The sequence below is a fragment of the Archocentrus centrarchus genome, chromosome 7, assembly GCF_007364275.1.
Source record: "Archocentrus centrarchus isolate MPI-CPG fArcCen1 chromosome 7, fArcCen1, whole genome shotgun sequence".
Lineage (NCBI taxonomy): Eukaryota > Metazoa > Chordata > Actinopteri > Cichliformes > Cichlidae > Archocentrus > Archocentrus centrarchus.
In genome coordinates, this window is record NC_044352.1 from 13,772,843 (window position 1) to 13,797,302 (window position 24,460).

The window sequence follows — 24,460 nt, forward strand, 5'->3', positions numbered from 1 at the left end:
ATCTGTCTATAGAGCACTAACAGCTCATCTGTCTTCTTCCTGTAGCTTCTGAAATCTGGCACTTCACAGATTTCAGCATAATGTCTTTTTTAACATTTATTCATTTGACTCCCTAAACAGCTTGGATTTTTACCTAAGTATTTTTTTTTCTCTTCTTAATTATTCTGTTAGTTCGTTTTTTTTGTAAGACCCTGCAAATCAGGCAATTTTCTCTCTTTCATCTTAACAAGCAGATAAAGGAAACACTGCCAAAGTCTATTAAGCTTCATTTTCTTACTCATAATGTGGATGATATGACCCTCATTGGCTCAGTATTTAAAGGGCATTTGAATAAACTTGACCATAAACTGACACTGATTGTGTTTAAACAGGAACACTGCAGCCATTATTTGATGTAGGCAGCATTTTAAAAATGTGATAGTATTTTTTTGTCACGTGGAGCACAGCGTCTCTGTGCTGATCAGCTCCATTTTGTGGACGGATCTGAGCAAGGGGACATTGTTTGGTGTTTAGCATTCCTTGGCACTCTCTGTCGTGAGCCTATTTTTAAAGTTAAAAAGTGCTTGCAGTGTGGCTGCAAGAGAGGACACTGAAGAAGAAAGCTGGTGATCCATGATGCTTTTATGAAAGGATGACAGAACGCTACAGCTTATAAACTCACACAGACTGCAATGATTAATCCTCATAGCCCACTTAGAGCAAGAAAAACCAATTCTGCTGTGAAGATGAAAAGGCTGATAATTATGTTTATACTTCCTCTGTTTTTAACCCAGCGCCAAAAGGATTTTCTTAATCATAATGCCCTATTGGATTTATACTGTTGTGGGTCACAGAACCTGCATCATTTTTGCGGTGGATTTTCTGTGATCATTTGTGACATTTTTCCTCAGATGCATTTGGCTTGCCCCAGACTCCTGGCTGAGGTACACTCACACGAGAATTCACAGCAAATACATTAATGAATAACTAATCTTTGCAGATGCATGAATCTACATATCAATGTAATCAGAGGATGTTGTGTGCATGGCTATTTCCAGCAGAGGGGCTGAGAGGATGTCAAGCATGCAAAGCCTCTCTGCATGTATGCTAATTGGGCTCCATTTTCCCAATATGAATATGAACCTAGCTGAAATGAACTTGTTTACCAATTTACATTTAAGGAACCAACGCATCATTTTGCCCATGCACACAAGCTGCACTGCTGCTGAAATATTGAGCATGCATTTATGCTCTGCACCTGGGGAAACTCTGAGTTCAATGGAAACACTGAGACATCTGAAATTGTGGATTCCCAAAATGCTGCTGTTTCATTATGTGTTCTCATGACACAGCAACTATTGTGGATATTTTATGGACAAAGCTCAGCAGCAAACAGAGCATGTAATTTTGATACAGATTCAGTGCATACTATGGAGGCCAGGTCAAACTCGTTAACCTGTCACGAATCATAAGAGATTTTTAAGCTTCCTGTAAAATATCCAAAAGTTTGACCGAGCAAATCCCACTTCTGTGAAACGTATGCAGACCCTTAAAGTTAAATCACACTGCTTTTAGCTTTGCTTCTGTTGCAGCTCATAAACCTCTAATATTACTATCTGAAGAAACACACTTGTCTGACCTGGTGTCTAAGGTAAATATTTCTACCGCTCAATTTCTCTTCTGTATATTTGTGTGACATTAGCCATCTCCCATGTTGATAATATAACAAATATATCCTTTAAAGTGTAACCCAAACTGTGGATAGCATCTTTCAGTGAAGGAACACTGCAAAAAAAAAGCAACTACGATTAATAAGTGAGAGTAATTTTACAGACACGTTCAGCTAATCAGAAGACTATCCCCTGCTACCTTCAGTTTGCTCTAGTGCTTCTTGTCTTTTGTCACAGCTTATAACATCTCCCCAGTGTGCCAGAGGCTTATGGGGGAGTCACTGTAGATTACTGCCTGGGTCAAAAACTGAATGCAAATCAGGACGAGGAATATGCAAAGTGAAACACTGAGGGAAAAAAAATCAGGGTGCAGAAAACATCTACCAAACAGCAATCTTTTCTATTCTAGAAATGTGAAGTAGTCTGAATTCCAAGTTTGAGTGTGTGTGTGTGTGTGTGTGTGTGTGTGTGTGTGTGTGTGTGTGTGTGTGTGTGTGTGTGTGTGTGTGTGTGTGTGTGTGTGTGTGTTTTGAAAATGTAAGAAAATCTGAACGACTGTATTCTAATGTAAACTATTTTCAGAGAAGGCTAATTTACAAAACTGAATAGTTCATGCTAAACATCTCCAAAGCGAAGACACATCACGTTACTCTACATGGATGTCACGCACAGTGGGTGCTCTGGATGATCTTGTGCCCTGATGTGAAGCCAGTGGGAGGAAAGGCTAGTTCTCCAGTGAAGCTCTTCTAATAGCTTTCTCCTGGATTCCCTACCCAAAGGGGCCTGTGATCTACCCTGGGCCTCTTTATGCTGGAGTTTGTGCTGTGGGACTTTGATAATAGCTGACAAATGAAAAACTCTGCCAACATCAAATGGAGTTATTTGTTTTCCTGCCCTTACACAGAAATGACAACAGAGGAAACATACCCTGTGTTCCACTGAATTTCATTACTGTGAAGCTAATCTACTGGATCTTAACCCGCACTGACTTGCAGTGCTGCACATTCATGCACCTTTTTTTTTCTACCATCACTGCAATTTCTGCACAGCAATACATGGATATTGTATGTTTATTTGTGCAGTAATTTCTGCATTAAAATGGATACGAGCATATGCATGTGAATGTGTGTGTTTATGTTGGTATGTGTGTATGGGGTTATTACTGTATATGAATACATACAAATGCTCCTGTTAAGTGTGAAGACAGGACCAGGCAGCTGCTTCAGGCACAGCTTTAGTAAAGACCTGCATTCTAAATAAGTTCTGTCAGATTACGCCAGCACACACTTTACACTTCACTCCTCAGGATGTTGGCTGAGTCTCCTCAGTTTATTACAGCTGGGAACTGAAAGTGGAAGGTAACGAGCGGGTGATTAAGAAAAGTTCATGCCATGACCTTAAGGTATTGTTATTTTACTTCAAAATAAGCATATTAAAACTGGTAATGGATTACATGATTTACTTTTTTAGTCTGACACATGATGAATGTGATTTGGATATATTATAGAATCCCAGTTTAGATGTCTATGTTTTTGGTGTGTGCAAATGAATATTAACTTGATTATTTTTGGCACATTGTTATATGCAAATGTGGCCAAGTGACCTCCGCACGTGCTTTGCATGCATTATCCCTACAGTTGCGTGACATTTTCACTCATGTAGTTATGCCCTTGACTGCACATTTTAACTGTGCAGAATAAGGCTCGGAAATTTCAGTCGACCAACGTGAATAAATACCCTCCTCGCTCAAATATGAACCGAAAACAGCAGCAAACACATGAGACGCGTACAGTGCTGTGCTCTCTGAAGACATTTTGAGGGCCTGTTATGATGCAGTTTACTCTTTCTGACGTACAGAAAACACACAGGGAACTTTTATAGAAGCACTGTCATATGCAAACAAGTTCATTCATTCTCTGTCTGTCTCACTCGCTTCCTTAAACAACATACACGCAAACACACATACGATGATTAAGAGGTCTGAGGGTCTTCTGGGCATGCTTGGACTTGGGGCTGCAGTGAATCATAGCTATGATGTGGTGCATGCTTTCTATTCTGATCTGTCAGAGAGGTTTGGAAACTGTGCTCACTGATGAGTGAGTCGGACCAGGCTGGGCCACAGCGGCCTGCCCAGTCTGTCGTCCCCACCCCAGGGTCCTCAGCTCTGCACACTCCCTCCCCTGAGCTAAATAATGACAGGTAAGAGACCCCAAAGAGCAGACGAACGGACACGCAGCAGGGGTGAATGAGGTCAAGAACTAGCCAAGCACTGGAGCAAGCAGGGTACATTGGTGTTACCTCACAAGACACACATCACCAGCAGAACCAACCTCTATTCAACCAAAAGAGACACATTGACATGTGTAGACAGAAAAATAATAAACATAATGTTTCTATATTTTTTCAGATATGGTGATGCATTTGCCTAAAGCCAAAGTTCAGTCATGTTTTGGGTTTCTTGGTTAAAGAAAGGTTTGGTCACAGTTTGATCTTTTCCTACAAAGTCATTTATATTGTATGTGTAAGAAGCAACACTGATGTTTATTCATTATGGTTTATCATCAGTTTTCATGGTCAAAACTACTTTAAACAATTTTTAGGAGAAAATATCAGTTAAACCACTTTTAGAATTAGTGCTAAGCCAAAAGATGCACAAGGTCCGTAAGTTTCTGAGATTTCCTGCCTCCTGCTGTAGATGATTAAATTTTAAAACATTTTAAAATACATTTCTGATCAGTTCAGTACCCAAATTTGTTACACAAAATTGATCCAGCACTCATCAAGTGTAGCCTAAGTCAGACACACATTATTTAATTCATATATCGTATCAAAGATAAATGTAAGCATCTTGAATGGCCTAATAAAGATTTTTCATTAATGCTGGAGACTTTAAGAATCTTCAGCAACAAGAAAAGGGAGTTCTGCAACAGATGGCATGGCCCCCACAGAGGCTTGATCTCAACATCATCAAGTCAATACTGAGATTACAGAAAGACACAGAAACAGCTGAGACATCATAAATCCACCGAAAAACAGTGTTCAGTTCTCCAAGTTGAATTTGTGCTGTTGTAATAGCAAAGCAGTCAAACTGAATATTGAATTTATCTAGTTTGATTCTCTTTATTTTCCTTTGTTGCTAATTATAAATTTTAAAAAATGCTCCTCATTAAAAGCTTTAGCTGTATTGTGTTCTCCGGTGTTTCCTTGTCTAATGTGTGATCAATCCAAGCGCTGGTTAGTCAGGGGGTGGTTGGAGATCTCTTGACTCTTTTTTTATCACTTATCACGTGACATGCACAAATGATGAGTTAGGTGGGAAAAAATGAACCTTCTACAGAAAGTGTTTGCATTACTTGCAATAATCATGAATACTGATGAATTACAATCCTTCACAGGCTTATCAGTTTTTTTTTACAGCAGTCAGTGTAGTTTGTTATTGAATGTGTCATTTACAGAACACAATTCTTTTGGTTGTTGACAAAGTTGACAGTAAAGAAAAAATAAAGTAATCAATGATTTTTCCAGTTGTGACAAATCTACCTGGGTGCGACGTGCCTTCTAAGATATGTTTGCTTGGCCCCTTCCTTGTGTTTCAGGAAATATTTTTGTTCAATTAAGCATTCTAAATAATTATGTAAATACAATGTCACAAACCTCTGCAATCATCACATAAATCTTCAACAGTGGATATCCTTCATATTTTTTTGTATTACTAAATGATGTATTATCTAAATATGTCCTGCTGGGGCCTCCTCCTGGCACCGTCCATCACCCACTAGGAACAAGTCAGACTTGTTTTTGCAATGTTGACCCAGCACTTAGTGTGGTTGTACAGGGACCAAACAGGTCATAACAATGGGCGAGATACCCCATAATCCTGAAGCACCTCCCACAGGGTCCCCCGAAAGACCCTGTGGAATGCCTTCTTCAAGTCCACAAAGCACACCTAGGACTGGACAAACTCCATGCACCCTTGAATATCCTTGAGAGGTTAAAGAGCTGGTCCAGCATTCCACAAACAGGACACTGTTTCTCCTGAGTAAGAGGTCAACTAATGGATGGGCTTTCCTCTCCAGTTCCCTGGCATAGACCTTCCAAAAGAGGATGAGTAAAGTAACTGGAGCACACCCTCCTGTCTCCCTTCTTAAAGATAGGAACCACCACCCCAGTCTGCCAATCCAGACTGGGGCCTTTGCCAGACACTCCCAGCGCATTCTTACTATACATTTGGGCACTCCAGGCCTGGCCAGCATCCTCCTGATCCAAGTCAACACCAGGTGGTGATCAGCTGACAGCTCAACTCCTCTCTTCATGCGAATGTCCAAGACATGCTGCCACAAATCTGATGAAATGATTACAAAATCAATCATCAACCTGCAACCCAGGATGAACTGCCATCCATAAATGCAAATGACAGTCAGGACCCATTCTTCTACCTAAAGGTGCAAGGAAGCAACCCTCTCATCTACTGGGGAAAACCCCAATATACAGGCTGTGAACTAGGGGGATGCTGATATACCCACCTCTGACCGCCGCCTTACACTGAGGGCAACTCCAAACTGGAACAGCGTCTAGGCCCTCTCCAGGAGACTGGTGCGAGAGCCAAAGTCATGCGTTGAAGTGAGTCAATATCTCATATCTAGCCAATATCTCTAAACCTCGCGCCCTACCTCAGGCTTCTTCCCCACAAGAAAGGTGATGTTCCGTGTCCCAAGAGCTAGCTTCAACAAACAGGGACTGGACCACCAGGGCCTCCACCCCTTACTGCTGCTGGAAAATACTGGTAAAAACTGTAACTAATACTATAGACCATCCCTAGTGGATTACTTAAATTAAGACAATTATCTTTGTATTACAAGTTTACTGAATTTTTTATGTTTAAACATACAATTGATGTATTTTGGGCATTTCCTTTCCATTAAGCTTAAAGAAGACATGTTAAACTGAACAAAATCGTATGATATCGTAAAATAACATAACCTAACTTTAAAGATAATGAATTACTGACAATTTTTGTCACATATGCATAAAAACCGAAATCATGGAGGAAATTCTAATCAAAGTCTGTATTCTTTAATTAAAGCTCCACAAGAGAACTTGGAACTATCAAGTAGGTCTGACAATATGAGTCGAAGCAAAGCTAGAGTGAGTTCCTGTGGTCTGTCAAACACATCCTCTGGCTGGGCTTAATGTGGCGTGTGACACGTCACACCCTATCACTCTGCCTTACAGATGACCAGTTGCTTACGTATGCCGCGTGCACCACTGGATCCCAAATCAGACACTGTCAGGTGTGATAACAGTTTGAGCGGCAAACCCACTCTGAAGCCTTGCCCTCTCCCATTCCCCTGCAATTCATTTGATGCTGCAGCTGCACAACTTGTAGTCTGCTATGCACTACTGCAAGCATGTGCTGTGTCCTAAAGATGCTTTTATTCCTGGTTCACCTGCTCACCACAACCCCCACCCACCCCCAGGCTGAGGACCAGTGATAACCCAGCCGCTCTTCTCCCTCGGACCAGTGAAGCACTCTCCATCACTGGGGGGGGGGGGGGTTTAACAGAGATAAGGACTGCTGCTGATCCCAGCTGTCTGGAGGGGCTCAAATACTTCTAAATCAGCTGAGGTTCACTAAAGAGATAGACAGCAAGAGATGACACTGTATACATTACAGTATAACCTTTATGTACCAAATGCAACTTATGCCATCCCTCATTTCACTGTACACTGGCAAGTGTTCCCCCCTTTAGAGCATCTATTCTCTAAAAATTAACAGCTTCAGCTCTTTTGGTGTAATTTTTTATGTTCACCCTTTACTCTCAAAATAGAGGTAAATGTCCCTCCAGCACACACTCATTACTTCAATCCTCGCAATGCTGTGGACAGGCCCGGCCCCTCTGACAGTGTTTGATGCTCTCTTGCTCTTTGTCTCTCTGTGTTGCTGTTTTCTCCTCTTGATGGAGACTTTTATTTTAGGATTAAAAAGAGGTGGTGTGGTTGGCTTTTTTATTTGACTGTTTCCTTCCTGGATTTTTGCACGCGTGTGTGGTTAGACATTTAGTCAAATTAAAAGAGAAAAGAGAAAAATGTTGAGTGGGAAATCCTTTCCAAAAAGCAAACAAAGAAACAAACAAAACGTTTTCATGGTAACTGCATCAGTTTTTTGAGGACATAAAAAAATCAATGGATGAAGTTGTGTTTCATGACACTTTTTAGTTTTCTTTTATTAAAAACAAACTGCCTGTTACCGTCTTGTCTTTTTTTTTCTGAGCGCCAAAAGTGATCCAAAAGATCTACTTAACTGAAGCATCCTCATGCCCTGCCGACTTAAGTTTTTTCTTTTTCTTTTTTTTTTTAAACAGTGAACCTCAGATCAGTCCCCATTTTGCTGTTTGGTTTTCAACATGAAGGGGAATGCTGAAGCAGATAATGATACAATCTACTGTACAGTCTCCTGGTACTGAAGTCTGATAAAACAATACGACGGTGGAAGAGAAGGAAAATCAGCAAGGAGCGATTTTTCTGTGCTGGATTGTTCTCTTTGATCTGGAGTGCAGTGAAAGGAGGGCATTATGTAACGTGTTCAGCACACACATGGCCCACTGTGTGACTGCCAAACACACAGGGGGGAGTGGTAGTGTTGGTGGTGGTGAGGTGCTGTGGCAAAGGGGGGCGGCAGACAGGCAAGAGGAAAGAGATAGGGCCGTGGAAGCCAGTAGTAGACGGCCGTGAGAAGAAAAACATTACTGCTCATATGGGTGTTGGGTCACTTTCCTTATTAAGGGTGCTCAGTCAAGCAGCTGTAATGTGGGCCCTAACAAGCTGTATAATGAGAGATGAGAATGCCCCTTAGTGATGGTTCAAACATCTATCTTCTGTTCAGTGCCCAAAACCCACTGTTGGAATGCACATCCTTTCTGTCAGGAAATATGGATAATTATACAGACTCCTTAATATTTAGGGAAACTGGAGTCTCAAACTAAACAGAAATATTAGGCCATCATTTGATTGTCCCAATCGGAAAAAATGTATTATCTTGAAGGAACAACAAAACTACAGAACATTTGTGCTATTGTGCAGCAGATGGCCCTTTAAATCAATCATTTACAAATCAATAATATATAAAAGCAAGAAATTTAAGCCAACTATATCAGTGGGAGATCCCTGGCTGTATCAAGCACCATACGGCAATAGAGCCAGCCAAAGTATTCAACAAAGCAGGTCAATAATGAAGTAGATGTAGTATGTAATGTAGAGGGATGTAAAAGAGAAATATATTTATAGGATACTGCCAAATCGGTGTGGCCTGCATGCCACACAAGAAGGCCTCTTGAAGAAGGAGCTGTCTTAAGTGATAGATGGAGGAAGAGAGGATAAGGCAACGAGTGATTGGTAGAGTGTGTTTGTAATGGTGTGCCGCTGAAAACTGATGTTGAGACGGCCTGACAGGGTCTGTTTCTGTTCATTGCAAGACTGTTATCCAGAGTGACCGTGTTGTCTTCCCTTCCCTCCACAAAGGTTATGCCATTGCCAGCAGTCCACATGACACAATGAATGAAGCACAATCGCCTGAGCCAGAGACGTTCATCAGGCCAGTCTTACAGTACAAATAGCCCTACACATAATTAAAACATATTCAGGAGTCCTATACGTGTAAGCCCACACTGGATCTCAACTTTTCCTCTTTTGTTTATGACCTATGGTGAGGCTGTGGCTGCATTTTAGAAATGACGTGCTTGGTAATCGGGTATGTTGGGCTGTCAGCTCAGGGTGCATGATCTTGCCAGCATGACTCAAGTCTGCCCGTGAGCTGCTTCCTGTGCCTGTGCATCTACTCTAGTTGCTCGTATGATCTATTTTAGATTCTTTCGCCCAAGGATGTGTGTGCATCCTCACAGCAGAGAGCCACAGAAATAAGAAAAAGAGGAGGGGGAATAGATGATGTTCAAATAATCTACAGGCAATCATGCAAATTCCCCAGACATTGTGCACAGGGGGGGATGCTGTAGATAGGGATGCAACCTTGGATTCTATTCAGGCACAACAAATTTGGAATTATGCAAAAGAATGAATGAGATCTCTATCAGCCATTTGCGCAGGCCAGCATGTACACAATATGTGAGGCAACATGTCTGACACTCCAAAGGCCACTTTTTCTATTTACTGTATGTTAAAATTATGCATTTATCCAATTAGATTAATTATAAATCCATACTGTGTCCAGTGCCTTGAACTGTTTTCATTGGTTCATTCCTTTTACGTAAGCAAGAGAGCAAAACGATGAGGACAGATTTCAGCATATGCTTGTCCTGACTATGTCTGAAAGCAGCAGAGTCCATTCTGTTACAGCTGTAAGCGGAGGCAGCAACTGAGAGACCAGTCCTCCATCCCGAGCGCAGATGTCATGCTCCTTGTGGCCTTCACACATTGAAGAGGCCAAGCTGAATTTGGCATGACCCTGATGTGTCATCTTGATTTAGACACAAGTTTCATGTCAACTCACGATGCGGCCTGATATTTGCGTGCATGCGTGTGTGTTTTGTGAGGATCTGCGATTGGTTTTGCACAAGCAGGAAAATGTGGCTCTCCTCTCCGTAATCCCACATAAGGAGGCTTCCTTGGAAGGCATGGTGCAGCAGAAGCAGGGGCATTGTGGTTTGGTGAATGGCTGGCTAATCTTGTGGAGGCAGTGGTCTGTTGGAGGGGCTTTTGAGCAGATTTGAGCCTGAGGGGTAAAAGCAACACCAACCAAAAAAGGAAAAAAGGAAAAAAAAAAAAAAATCAAATTTTCCATAGTGAAGTGGAGTTATACTAATTTACATTTTCATTCAGCCTTTGAGGATTCTATTGCCATCCATCCATCCATTTTCTTTCGCTTATCCAATTCAGGGTCGCGGGGGGGCTGGAGCCTATCCCAGCTGCCATAGGGCGAAAGGCGGGGTTCACTTTGGACAGGTCGCCAGTTTGTCGCAGGGCTGGATTCTATTTACAGCTTAAAATTTGAAAAATTTAACTATGCTAATCCACCACAATGTTTCAAATAAATAAATATATTTTAAAAGAAATGTCATTAAAGATCCCTGAAAGCAGGAGTCTGGGATCTGAGGCCATGTTGGGTAATCTACATGCTGATTACCTGCTCTTAGCATCAAAGAAATGTATTGTTACTTATAGAACCCCTTTACATCCAAAGTGCATTTGCATATTACCAACAGACACACTAAAAGAAATGCTGCATCCATATCAATCTTCCCAGGATGATGACGCTCTTTGTTTGATCTCCAGCAACTGAGGAATTTGAGTGCTACAGTGTAGTGTAACAGCGCCATCTGCTGTTGGGAAAGGGGCGCTCATAAAAACCTCACCACAACTCCAATTATCGGTCACACTATCCAGTTTTTCCATTATAACTTATTATTGCAGGGAATAAAATGTTTTCTGGGTTGATGCTCAATCATGCATCAAACGATCCTCACTGCGGAGTCACCAGTCATAATTTCCCCTTTCTTGCCTTAAAAGTAATGGATTATTCCAGCAGCAATTATCCAGTCTTTTGTTACCATGACACCAAATCAAACAAACACCACCTATGGCCAGCTGAGTGCAAAGAGGCTCCAATCACAATGTCAAGGGGAAGAAGTCAGCTGCTTGTGGAGAACAAGCCAACTTGGCCGTATAATTTATTGCATGCACACACAGCCAGTAAGTAGAAATAGAAAGACATTAAATATACAGCTGTTGTGAGACCACCTTGTCAACAGGCTTTTTATGCTCTACTGGAAAACTAAATCTGTAGAGAACGTTTTAGTAACCACAAATGGGACAGGGATTTAAGCACAAAGATAGAAAAGTCTCACTATCTCAGCAAATATTCAGATATGTAACTACTAAGGGAACACTTATGTGTAATTCTTTAACTGAGCTTCTTGAGTTGCAAGATACTAAAGTGAGAAGGGAATATTTGTATGAAAAAGGTCTGGGCACCTCTGGGAATGTTCTGTTACTTTTCCTTTCATGAAAATAAGATATAAATAAAGACAATAATTGTGTTCTGTACCAAGGATATTCCTCCTATTCCACCTAAGCATAGTAGTGTTTCTACTGCAGTAAAACACCAATTTTTCACTTTCATGACTGAGCATATTATATTTGCATTCCCAAATTGCTGATATATAGTGGAACCCTTTCTTATTTCTAGTCATGTAACGTTTGCCATTCACAACTCATAGCTTCTCAAAAAAATTAAAGGAACACATTGAAAACACATTAGATCTCAATGGGAAAAAAAATCATGCTGGAAATCTATACTGATATGGATTGGGTAATGTGTTAGGAATGAAAAAATTCCACATCATTTGATAGAAATTAAAATGATCAACCTACAGAGAGCTGAATTCAAAGACACCCTGAAAATCAAAGTGAAAAAATTGTGCAGCAGGCTAGTCCAGTTTGCAGAAAATTTATTGCAGCAACTAAAAACGGTTCTCAGTAGTTTGTGTGGCCCCCACGTGCTTGTATGCATGCCTGACAATGTCGGCGCAAGCTCCTAATGAAACGACGATGGTGTCCTGGGGGATCTTCTCCCAGATCTGGACCAGGGCATTACTGAGCTCCTGGACAGTCTGAGGTGCAACCTGGCAGCATCGGAGGGACCAAAACTTAATTTCTCTGAGGTGTTCTATTGGATTTATGTCAAGAAAGTGTGGGGACCAATCAATGACATAAATTCCTTCATCCTCCAGGAACTGTCTGCATACTCTTACTACATGAGGCTGGATATTGTCATGCATAGGGAGGAACCCAGAATCCACTGCGCCAGCGTAGGGTCTGACAGTGGGTCCAAGGATTTCATCCAGATACCTAATGGCAGTTAGGTTGTCGTTGGCTAGCTTGTAAATGTCTGTGTGTCCCTCCATGGATATGCCTCCCCAGATCATCACTGACCCACCACCAAACCAGTCATGCTAATGATGTTACAGGCAGCATAACATTCTCCATGGCCTTTCCAGACCCTTTGACATCTGTCATATGTACTCAGGGTGAACCTTCTCTCATATGGTAAAAGCACAGGGCGCCAGTGGTACACCTGCCAATTCTGGTATTCTATTTGGTATTTGATCCCGGGCAGTGAGCACAGGGCCCAGGATGTCGGGCCCTCAGGCCACCCTCATGAAGTCTGTTTCTGAGTGTTTGGTCAGAAACAGTCACACCGGTGGCCTGCTGGAGGTCATTTTGTAGGGCTCTGGCAGTGCTCATCCTGTTCCTCCTTGCACAGAGGAGTAGATACCGGTCCTGCTGATGAGTTAAGGACCTTCTCTGGCCTTGTCCAGCTCTTCTTGAGAAACTGCCTTTCTCCTGGAATCTCCTCCATGCTCTTGAGACGGTGCTGGGAGACACAACAAACCTTCTGCTACTTAACTGACTAAATCAATATCTTAGAAGGTTAACTGACTTAATGCTATATTTTACCTTGCCTCTTGCTCTATGGCAGCTGGGATAGGTTTGCTGTTTTTTTTCTTGTTTGTTTGTTTTTGATGATGCCCTTGTTTGAGCATTAATACTGCATAATGGAACGGTGCACCACTCCTGTGTCAACTAAATCTTCCAACAGCTCCTTTGCATTCATGAAGAAGTTTTGCTTTGTTTTTATCCCCAGCATATGTAGTTTTTTTGTATTTTTGGAAGCCAATGCAAAATTTTGCATTGACCTCCACAGTTCTCCTTAACTGCCACTTCTTGCCAGCCCTAAAGTTGTTGTGTGACGTGTCAGATAACATCAAGCATTTAAACCGCCAAAGGTGGACAGTTTCTGCTTCACACCATCTGAACAAGGCAACTATGCTAGAATAACTATTTACATGTCTATTAAAATCTTTAAGCAAAAGAACGCATTAACAATTAAAGAAAGGCTCATTTTAATGTGTCTTTAATATTCAAAGTAGAGTCTGTATTCATATAAGCCCACAGGTGTGCGTTTCATAATATAAATCTACACTATAGATGAAGTACCATGAGTACGTGTCACACAACTGAAGAAGGCTGCTCACCTGTGACGTCTAAGTATCCTAAAGCTGAACCTAAATAAAACATTTTTGTGATGTTACTGATTTTTAAGAGAGCAATTTTCAAAAGTCAAAAATCACAGGGATTATAATAGTTATCAGTAATGAATTGGACCTGACAGGGTTAACAAAATGATAACAGAAAAGCAGATGACAAAAACCCATCAGAAGAGCTGATTTAAGATTCCACAGCCCTGGTTCCACTTTGTTTAAGTGGTCTCGCTAATACACTGATAAACCACTTCATTTCGTGCAGCAGCAGTAAGCAAAAACAGAGCATGAGCAATGATTCCTGATGAGATGGTTCAACAAGGGCAGCTTTAATTACTAGGACCATCATCTTATCAGTGACTTGAGTGTTCGCAGCATTCCGATTTCATAAACAATCTGCAGATTTACTCCATAGCTTTAGTGCATCCAGATGGCCCTCATACAATTTATTGCCAAAAGTATTCACTCACCTTTTGCAAATCATTGAATTTAGGTGTTCCAATCACTTCCATGGCCACAGGTGCGCAAAATCAAGCACCTGGTTATGCAGTTCATATGCATGTGAAGGCAGATGAGCGAATACTTTTGGCAATATACTGTATGTACATATGCATGTCATATACAGTGCCAGTAGCTCAGTTTTTTATGTACATCTGACTGAATCATGTAAAACGATGGTACAAATTTTTATCTATAAAAAATTCATATTTAAAGCCCCTTCACTTTCAAATGGATAAAATTACATGACAATGATTAACCTATAAAGTGAAAATGTGCTTTTAAACTATTTTTGCAAATTTATTCGTGTCTTTTAAAATGTAATCTCTCCATTTTTAAAAATGTCACAAATTTATTCAGCACTTTGTCAAAAAAAGTTTGAGATTAGTTGCAGCTCCCAGGTTTACTGGGCACATCTCATTAGACTTTTATCCCCCTTGATTCTTACAGACAGGCAGCAGACTCCCAACTTCTAGGACAATTGCAAAAAAATAAATAAAATACCTGATTAGAGTACTATAAAATCTGAATATTTTTGTCAGTTCAGTTTTTTAATATTTCTTTCAATTACTTGACAGTTCCAACATTAGAATAAACCCATGACAATAAAAAGCGAAGCAGTCTGAACACTGTAAATCTCCCATATGCACTGCACCGCAGCAAGTTAACACTGTTTGTGGAGATCCTGAGGCTTTATGTGATTTCAGCCCACACAGCCATCAGACTTATTGTCTCCAGCAACAACTTTTGAAACAGTGTAGATTTGTTTAAAGCATACCTAATATTTTTAAATCAAAAATGCCCTTTGTTGTTTAAAGCAGAAAAAGGTCAATTAACAAAAAACTAGTCTAAAACTGTTTTTGTAACTGATTACTGTATTTGCTGCTGCTCTTGTTTGGAGTTAAAACTGCTTAAAAATGACAAAAGACATGCAAATGCAGGCATTGTGTTTATTTTTGAAGAAATGTAAGTAAAAAAGCAAAAAAACAAACAAACAAAAAAAAAGTGGTATTTTCTTCCAGAGAAATAAGGACAAAATGAACACGTTTTTGTATCTGGATTACACCCGGAACAGTCTGAGATACAGGTAGTGTAAATACAGAAATTAAATAACAATTGACTAATACCCCAAACATATTTAAAAAAAAAAAAAAAAAAAAAAAAAAAAACTACTTGTGTCAAACAAGCAGATCCTGTGACAAATCCTAATTTCTACTATGGTACATACAAAAGCTACACAAACTAAAGTGTTACAGAAGCTCTTTTGACACTGCACAAAGTCTTGGATGTTGTGTTCCTGCACATAATAATCATCTGACAACTGTGGGAAAATAATCAACCTGTAAAAAATTAGAATGCATGGCTAGATGATGCTACAGATAAGTTCGCTACTCAATCAATCAATCATTCCGCACGGCGCAATGATAGTCTTGTGAGTAAATTAAAGTATAAAGTCAGAATAATGTAACGACTTAAAAATGGCAGAATATTAACAGAAATGTATAGATTTTCCCAGGCAGTTAAATGACCAAACTTAAGACTTTACAATACCCCATCTTAGTCAGTGTTGACAAATAGTTTATGCTACCAAAAGCAAATTTTGGAGGAGTGAAAATTGAATTTACCAAAACCTAACTTTATAAAAAAAGAAACCTTTTCTCAATTTGCCTCAAACAAAACTTTTGCAGCACACACCATGACACCACCATGATTAAAAAAAAAAAGGCAAATACATGTAACAGTAAATGCTAAACACAACTGTACTGACAGCTTAGCGTCAGGCAGCACTGGTGGAATGCTGAGGTCTACTTGTAAAAGGACACCCAATATTGCATGTGCATTAAAATCTTATTTAAGAATCTTATTTAAGAATCTGTTTAAGAGTTAAAGCAATGGAATAATCCGTTGTTGTTCTTATTAGGAAAGAAAAAAAAAACTCAACCAAATCTGAATAAAATTCCCACTTGACCAAATCAGCTGATTTTTTTGCACGACATGAATATGTTTGATGAAGACACAAATTGTTACCATCATACTTCGAATATTTTTTTTTCTGAAATGCAGGTGCAAAAAATAGGGATCACAAGGATTTTGAACATATTGAAAAGTCAAATTAGATAAATGTGATATGTCCTAACCATCACAATGAACATGTCAGCAATAGCCTGGTATCAAAATGTAGGTAAAACGGGACTAAAGCCCAAATCTGGTTGTGGGGGGTTAGAACTGATTTGGTAGCAGTTTTTAAACAGTGCTGAAATTTGTTTCAAGGGCAAGGGCAAAAATGCTTGCACCATTTACTACTTCAAGTTCTTGTAACTTTGTATGGCTTCATTAAGAACACTATAGTTAAAAAAAAAAATTTTTTTAAATCAGCTTCTAGTGAGGAGGTAAGGTGGGAAGCACTCATTGACTTTTTCCTGGAATGAAACAAACACATTAAAGTCAAACTTCTCTGTCACTACATTTTGCCAAAAGTCAACATGAAACTATCAACGTGTGAAGAATAAATAAAGTCGCTGCTAATAAAAAGCTACAGAAGATTATTTAGCTATATTCAGTCTTGTGTAAAGCTGCAGTGTCCAGCTCCACAGAATTAATAAAAAAAAAATTTAAAAAAAGCAATGCAGCCTATTAAACTGTATTCACACAACCTTGCCAGAGGCTGTGACTTGTAGATGAATGCTAAGATATACATCTACATATACTAATGAAAACCGGATACAAAAAATATATTGAGTACAACTGTACCAGCAGTGAGTATTTCTAAAATGTTACAGATAAAAAATAAATTCTGAGTAAATATATAGTATAGAATAGGGACTGTAATAGAAACCAGCTATTTAAAACATGCTGTCTAGTTAGATATCTACTGTGATATTAGTTTATTAAGTAATCGGCCACAGTGAGAGTAAAGACAGAAAACTATAATTATTTAACAGTGGATACATCCAGTTCACCATCATAGAGAAGACAGATTAAGCTAGTGTCTTCAGAAAGCGGGGGACCAGAGCCTTAATTGCATTATCACAAAATGTATTCTTTAACACATCGGTTCCAACTGAAACAGGTAACCTGCTACCTAAACGGTCAGACATGTAATAGTGCAAATTAGACCTGGCTGTCCTTTTCAAGTAATATAAATTCAAAAGCAGTGTGATTTAGATGAAAATAAAGAGTAGATCCATGGCTTATATGTTGATTGGAAAGGCAGGAGACTCTTTGGCTATCAAGGCGGGTGAAAGGCAGGTAAAACAGAGCATGACCTCTGAACAACTGACCACTATGAATCTCATTTTCATTTCAAAATAAAATCTATGATTGTTTCCACAACTAACACAGTCAACCCAACTATTCAATATTAAGATTCTCTTCTAGTATAAGAGATTTAATGATTTCAGATTACAAATCTGAGCTACTAGAAGGTCGACCCTTGAGGTCCACGAGCGAACAGCTGGTGTGAGCACCATGTGTCTTACACTGTTCCTGGTTAAGGGAAGTTGATTCTTGGCAAGAAATGAGAGCAACCGATCTCTACTCTCATATGCACACAAATAAGTGATCACTCTGATTCACGAATCAGCATCTGGAGTTTGATGGCCCCCACCCCTGGCCTTGATTTGGAGCCAGGCATCTCCCAGTGCCTTGGCAAAGTGGTCATCCACTGAACCTGTTATGGACACCGAGTTAGATACAGCCTCTGCTTCTTTGTAGTTCTTTCCAAGACTGCGACGAAAGTGCTCCTCAATCACAGGATCGCATGCTGAATTGGAAGAAATAACATCGTGTAGAGGAAGAAGACCAAAAAAATTGGTTATTACCATGCATGCAAAGTGAAAAGTAGATAAAAACTTTTTGATTTCTCAATGAATTCAATGAAATGATAGCAGCTTTAGGAATGTGCTCAGTCAAACTCTAGGAAATACACAGCTGGGCATTTAAAATTCTTTGATAGCAAATTTAATGCAGAACATAGAAAACATAGTAGCCGCAGTGTATGAAAATGATTTCTAACAAATGATTTTGAATTTAAAAAAAAAAAAAAAAAACATTTCATTTTGTTATGCAGACAATATAAAATGCATCTTTGAAACAAACTCAAGACTCAGATACATTTTATTCAATTCATTATAATTATTCCTTGGTATGCCTTTTTGATTCAGTTTAGACTAGCAACTGCTGCAATAAACCAGTCTGCATAATGATAAGTCAAAAACTCAAACTACATGTCCATTAGGGCTGGGCTATAATGCAAAATTTTCAAATTGGCCACAGTTCAACAATATGTGTGCAAAAAGACTGAGAACACATACGGAAAGGAAAGTGGCACCAACTTGTGGCACTATTCAGCAACTGCTCTTAATTATTCACTGAGTTGGATTTTCAATTAGGCAGACCACTAAATTAGCAAATTAAAAACATAATTTTTTGTCCAGCCACCCAGCACCAGTATTGATGTCACACACTTTCTTCTAATTTCAGGGATATGTTGACTTTAAAATGCTACAGGACTTCTAAATTCTTTTCCTAACTTTAGCAAAGCAATATACAGAGAAGCAATTATATTACTTTGTTAGACTAAATATCTTGCATTTTAAAAAGGCTTACCATTGGTCTTTCTCTGATCAGCAGGTGGGCTAGGAGCACAGCCATTCATGTGGCAGTGTGAGAGGTTGCAGTTGCGGTTGCTTGCAGGAGCGCAGGTAATAACTGACGGGCGATTCTGTATGAGAAAAAAAATGAATATAATCAGCTAACACGGAAAAGAGCATATTGTTATTTCATCCACATTTGGACATTTCTTACAGTTTATGAAAAAATGACATCAAAGCATGATTTATTGACCAATATCACTGGTTAAATGTTTTTTATTTGTCTGTGATTAGGTACAATGTCTTTTCATAGACCTCAGTACACCCATCTTGCAAAGGCAGACATTGAGATATTAATTATAAGGTTTGCCAAATTTTTAAGATGAGCTGCAAATCAACTGAAGTATGTTCATACCAAACATGGTCTGGGTACTCAACCATCCACCTGTGTTCTACCCACCCCTAAAAACAGACACCAGCATTGACAGTTATTGTGTTTCCCCACAAAGTAAAGTCAGTAAATGTGCTTCAGTACATGTTACATGTACCTACTGGCCATATTTAACTGAACAACAAGAAAGGTGGAAAAAGTAAATGTGTGCAACCTTTAAAAATAAAAAAAAAAACTAACAAGGACCAAATACAAGGAGGAGAACAACAGCAACAAGGAGCACAATTGTGCCTTCGTAGCACATGATCACAATCACATATTTTAGGGAGCAAGTGGACACCCACACAGAAGTCTGCGCTAACCCTTAGAGACATGGGCAAATGTCTAAAATTATGTCACAAAACTCATTATTTTCCTGGTAAAATAAAGGATAAATTTAAAAAAATGTAAAAATTATGGATTACTTTTTTGGTTCATAGCTTAGGCTTTAACAAAGCCAAATAAATGAACATAAAAATGACACTTTCATTTATCAGCTTTACAATCAGTACCCTTATGCTTTTGTTATTAACACTGAACATCACATTACTCTCTTTAAGCATTCCAAGTTGACGTACCTGCTGTCGCTCTATAGTCCCACTTATGACAGACCTCTCTGTTCCCCTGACTCCGATGTCGTGGCTGCTTTTGGTCAGAGGTATCGGCTGGTCTACAGCATAGCCAGAAATGGAGGCATACAGATGGTTCCCATGGAGACCATTGGAAGAGGAAATAACATGCTCTGCGGGACTGTGGCTGAGGTTCCAGTGCTCACTAAGGTTGTCTCCAGCAGAGGGACGGCCCCTTGATAAAGACAGTTAACAAAAAGGCTTCCTTTGAAGATTTTTTTTTATGTTGGTGAACTACTTTGTGTCACACTTTAAAGGCAAGATGCTGTCTTTGACTCTTAAGGTCATGGTCAGACTTTTTCTTCAGACCTCATTTCTGAACAATTTCAGACTGAATGGGTTTTACCCATATTGGCAAAAAAAAAATGTAAAAATAAAATTCAAGGCTTTTAATGTTTTCTTTTTTGTAGATTGAATGATTATGCACACCCTGGTGATACTAGTGTTTCCCACACACGCATTGCTTATGCTTCACTACTAGCACACACTGAAAAACCGAATTCTATATTAAAACAAGAGCACTGCTGAGCAAGTACCAACACTCGGCTGTTTTGGATTCGTAACAGAGGGCAAGGGTTGGTAAGCACCATAACACAGACAGTGAACTTTATAAGAGGCAACGGTTTAAGTCACGGGCAGCTTCAGTCTTTTCTGGAGCAAATAGCTTCTGAATTTGGTGACGTGCCTTATCACACAGGTGCAATGAGCTACCTGAGGAAATCTGTCAAGTTCATGAAAAGTAAAGTATAAGACTCAGCAGGGCTCCAGGATGAAAGGAGGCTGTGTAAGTCGGCTTTTCTCATGAAGCATCTTAATAAGTCCCTGCAGCTTCGCAGACGGGGCCGCGTGATTATGCGTCTCCACCACTGTGTTTGCAGCTGCGCTTTTTGCTGAGAAACTGGACACACTGCACAGTTTACAGTGTTTTGCCAACTGAAGCGCAGAAATTCACATTACAGTTTTTACCTGAAAAATTTTCAAATTTTCATCAGCTTGAAATATAATGATTTTTTCTGGTGTGATTTTTGAAAAAAAATATAATTGTGTACATTATTTAATGTTTTGAGGGAAAAGTTAATTCATATTACTGATTAAAATAATAATTTTTAATCCTATTCAGCCCGCGACTCAGACTGTGTTATCAATTGTGTCCCGTCCTTTGATTGAGTTTGACACCCCTGATCTATGGTGTGAATTTTAACATCTTATGTCACATCATTCAAGTTATGGCCGACAAAGTTTCTGTGGAACAGGCGCTGCTGCCCACACCAAGGCTATGACAATACCCAGGGTTCTAGCCCCTCCTTATCTAGCCAAACTTCTTCACATCACCTCCTCTTGCTCCTCTATCCGCCTTACTGTTCCCCCTGCCCGCCTCAGTACCATGGGGAACAGAGCTTTCGCCCACTCTGCTCCCCAGTTGTGGAACTCTCTCCCACCAGACATTCGCAATATTGACTCTCTGTGTTTTCAAATCACAAGTCAAAACTTACCTGTTCAAGATTGCATACTCGCTTTAGGTCCTTTGGTCATTTTAGTTTCTGTTTGTGCTTTATGTGATTTATTTTGTTCTAACCCCCGTAAAGTGTCCTTGGGTGTCATGAAAGGCGCTTATAAATAAAATTTTATATTATTATTATTATTATTATTATTATTATTATTATTATTATTATTATTATTAGCCAGCGGTTGATTGCCTGGCACTGTGCTGGGCTGAGAATTCCACCGGTTCAGAACTGTTCACTGTTACCACAATTAGCAAGCAGTGTGGAAATTAGCAATAGCTAGCAAGCAATTAATTTACCTCGACTCTTTCCTTCACAACAACCGAGCTAACAATACATTTGATAAAAAGAGTGGCTTGCGAACTTTACTAATTACAAATAAAAAAGAGATGAACAGAAGGTTGTTCAAGCTTCATAACAATTTTACATTTTGGTATGACAATCAGCAAAGAATCAGGGGAACTGTGTGCAATGTATGTTACTTGCCACAAGATCCAAAATATTACATTTACAAGTGATGTTCAGCATTGTACACAATTTATTTAATCAATCAGCTAATGCAGTAATAATTTCAAGCCCAGCACATAATCGTAATGAATACATTTTTTAAAAGGCACTTACAGCTGGGTGGCAAACAATCTGCTCATTTTGGTCATGTGGTCTTCATCACAGTTGATTCGGTCTTCCATTTGTTCTTCACCATACTTTCGTTTGTTTGGGCAGTGAGGAGGTGGCCCAGTTATATTGGACATGGTGGCAGACAGGGAGGGCATCTTGGACTCATCTGTGGGAAATAGTTCAGTACTGGAAATAACTAAATAAAATCTGGATTAAAATGAAGCTTCCAGAGCATAATTCACAAAGAAGACAGTAAAATACAACGACTCAATCACTTCATTTTAAAATATTTTTTTGAGACGCTGGTGGGTGATCAAGAGTTCCTTAAATCATTCTGAACAATGCCATTTGGCCAAATTTCAATAAACCAATGATCTACACAAAGCAAAGTAAATTTAAAGGGCTTAGCAGGTGACTGAAAAGGTGACAATGTGATATAATCTAGGCCCACTGTACAAAGGAAAACACCTAGTATGTATGTGTTATAAAATGGATAAACGTTTTGGTGAATTAAAAAATATATATATATTTTGTGGTGCCATGTGCCAGTTTCATTGGGAGACTGGAGATCATGACAACCCACCAATTAGGTAAATGGCCAATAAACTCTAATTAAAATTAATTTACCAAAATTCCTAATATACAATGACTCCTACTTTGTTTAGTCTTAGGAGGTGGAACTTGTTTTAGAAGTGCGGCAAGGAGCTAAAAATCTCCCACTCATCTAAGCTCCAAGGAAACTGTGTGTAAACACATGATTAAGCATTTTTGAGCAAAACTCGCTTGATTTATTTAGCTGTTTGACTAACCAGTGGCACAACGTGTTACACAATCTGAAGCTTTATACTGCTACATCAAATCAAACAGGATTTGTAGTAAACTGTAGATTTGTGTGTCGTTAGTATGTGGGAATTTATGCAGCTATTTTATGTGTATGTCATTGTTATTGGTACGCAACTTGCTAACGTGTTAGATAAAAGCCATAAAAAATTTCTTATTTAAAATTACGAAGTTATTAAACATAATAGACGTTGTACTCTTCACTAACAACTTGTGAAATATGTCGTTGCCAGTCTCCATCACGCTAGCATCGGGATAGTAAAAAGGGTAACGCAAATCAAAACACAGGAGTATCTATCGTTATACTTACGGAAACCTCAATCTGTTATGTTTTATAAAGAAGCTTAAGAAAGATAATAAGAAAGAAAAAAGTGGCAAACTGACCTTCGTAGTGCAGTCTCCCAATGTTATTGTTCATCTTGTCCAAGAACTGAGAGTTTATCATGTCCATTCTAGCATTTACACGAACAGGCTACTTGCTAACATCAACGTTAGCAAGCTATCCTGAAGGAGAGAAACATTGTAAACAATGTTTAAAAACATGGACAATGTTTAAACGCCAATTAATGGAAATCCCGAGACATTAGCCTTTATTTGTTCAACGACAGATATCCTAAAATTGAAAACAGAGCTTCAGCGTGGCTAACCAAACACGTAGCTTGCTACCTGTTTAGTTAGCCGCTACTAGCCATCCCTCAATGCGAGCATTAAGTTACAATATAAAGTTATAAACGCTTATATTGTAGAGATTGGTGATATTAAGATAAACTGTTTACATGTAACGTGACTGTGGTCTGCTTAGTTTCAGAAGCCAAAATACTAGACAGCTAACTTTCTCTACTCACGACACAAACTTACGTTAGCCAAACCGCTAACTTTGCAGTGCGTTAGCTCGACTGTTTTCGATTTACCTAGCAAAAACCTAAAAACTACACATCGGTATCCACTTAATGCTAGATTAGGTTCCATAGTCTACATCCAACAAACTAAATTCCAGTCCATGCTACTTACTTCATCGACAAAAATGAGCTTTACAGCAACAGCATAGTTAGCCGAGTTTGCCTACGTATTCTGCCTTCTTCACGCACTTTCCCACAGCAGCAGCAGTCCTCAGACAACAAAAGAGAGCTGAGCGGCCCTAGCGGAGAGAGAGACGAGGCGAACAGGGGCCATCTGAAGCGTGTTAAAAAGCTTTCTTTATGCGGTGTGGCCTCGCTGATATAAAGCTATTAATAAATTCTTCCTGTCATACTAAAAACAAGAGTATTTTCAAGTTTTATCAAGCTACACTAACTATGAAGATGAAAAGGGTTTAACACGAAACACAATAGGCTACTTAATATCAAAATATTTCATACTACTGGCCATGTAAATAATGTTTTTAATATGTGAACAAATTTCAAGTACAAAGAGCTGTTTTCTCTGAGCTACTGTGAATCTTACATGGGCCATTATCATGGGATGGTTCCAGTGTTTTTCACTGCAGTTCAGGGCCAGGCAGTCTGTTCGTAACTGAGGGCACAATGCACTGCTGGACCTGCTCATCCTCAGACATCTGACTGGAAACGCTGGACTTCAGACTGTCGCAAAGCCGAGGTTGGTAGTCTTGTTCACTACTCTGATTCTACCACGTGGGGTCACAATAG

The 24,460-nt window shown here is 39.4% G+C and overlaps 1 protein-coding gene across 1 annotated transcript; it reads right to left on the reverse strand.

Annotated features, from left to right (window-relative positions):
• Window positions 1-15,136: 15,136 nt before the first annotated feature.
• Window positions 15,137-23,966, reverse strand: vgll4a (vestigial-like family member 4a). The gene is made up of 6 exons (XM_030733083.1): window positions 23,826-23,966; window positions 23,199-23,318; window positions 21,978-22,140; window positions 19,801-20,026; window positions 18,809-18,923; window positions 15,137-17,963 (listed from the first exon to the last, which is right to left on the reverse strand). The coding sequence occupies exons 2-6, from the start codon at window positions 23,263-23,265 to the stop codon at window positions 17,773-17,775; spliced, it is 762 nt and encodes a 253-aa protein (XP_030588943.1). The 5' UTR covers window positions 23,266-23,318; window positions 23,826-23,966; the 3' UTR covers window positions 15,137-17,772.
• Between the last annotated feature and the right edge of the window lie 494 nt (window positions 23,967-24,460).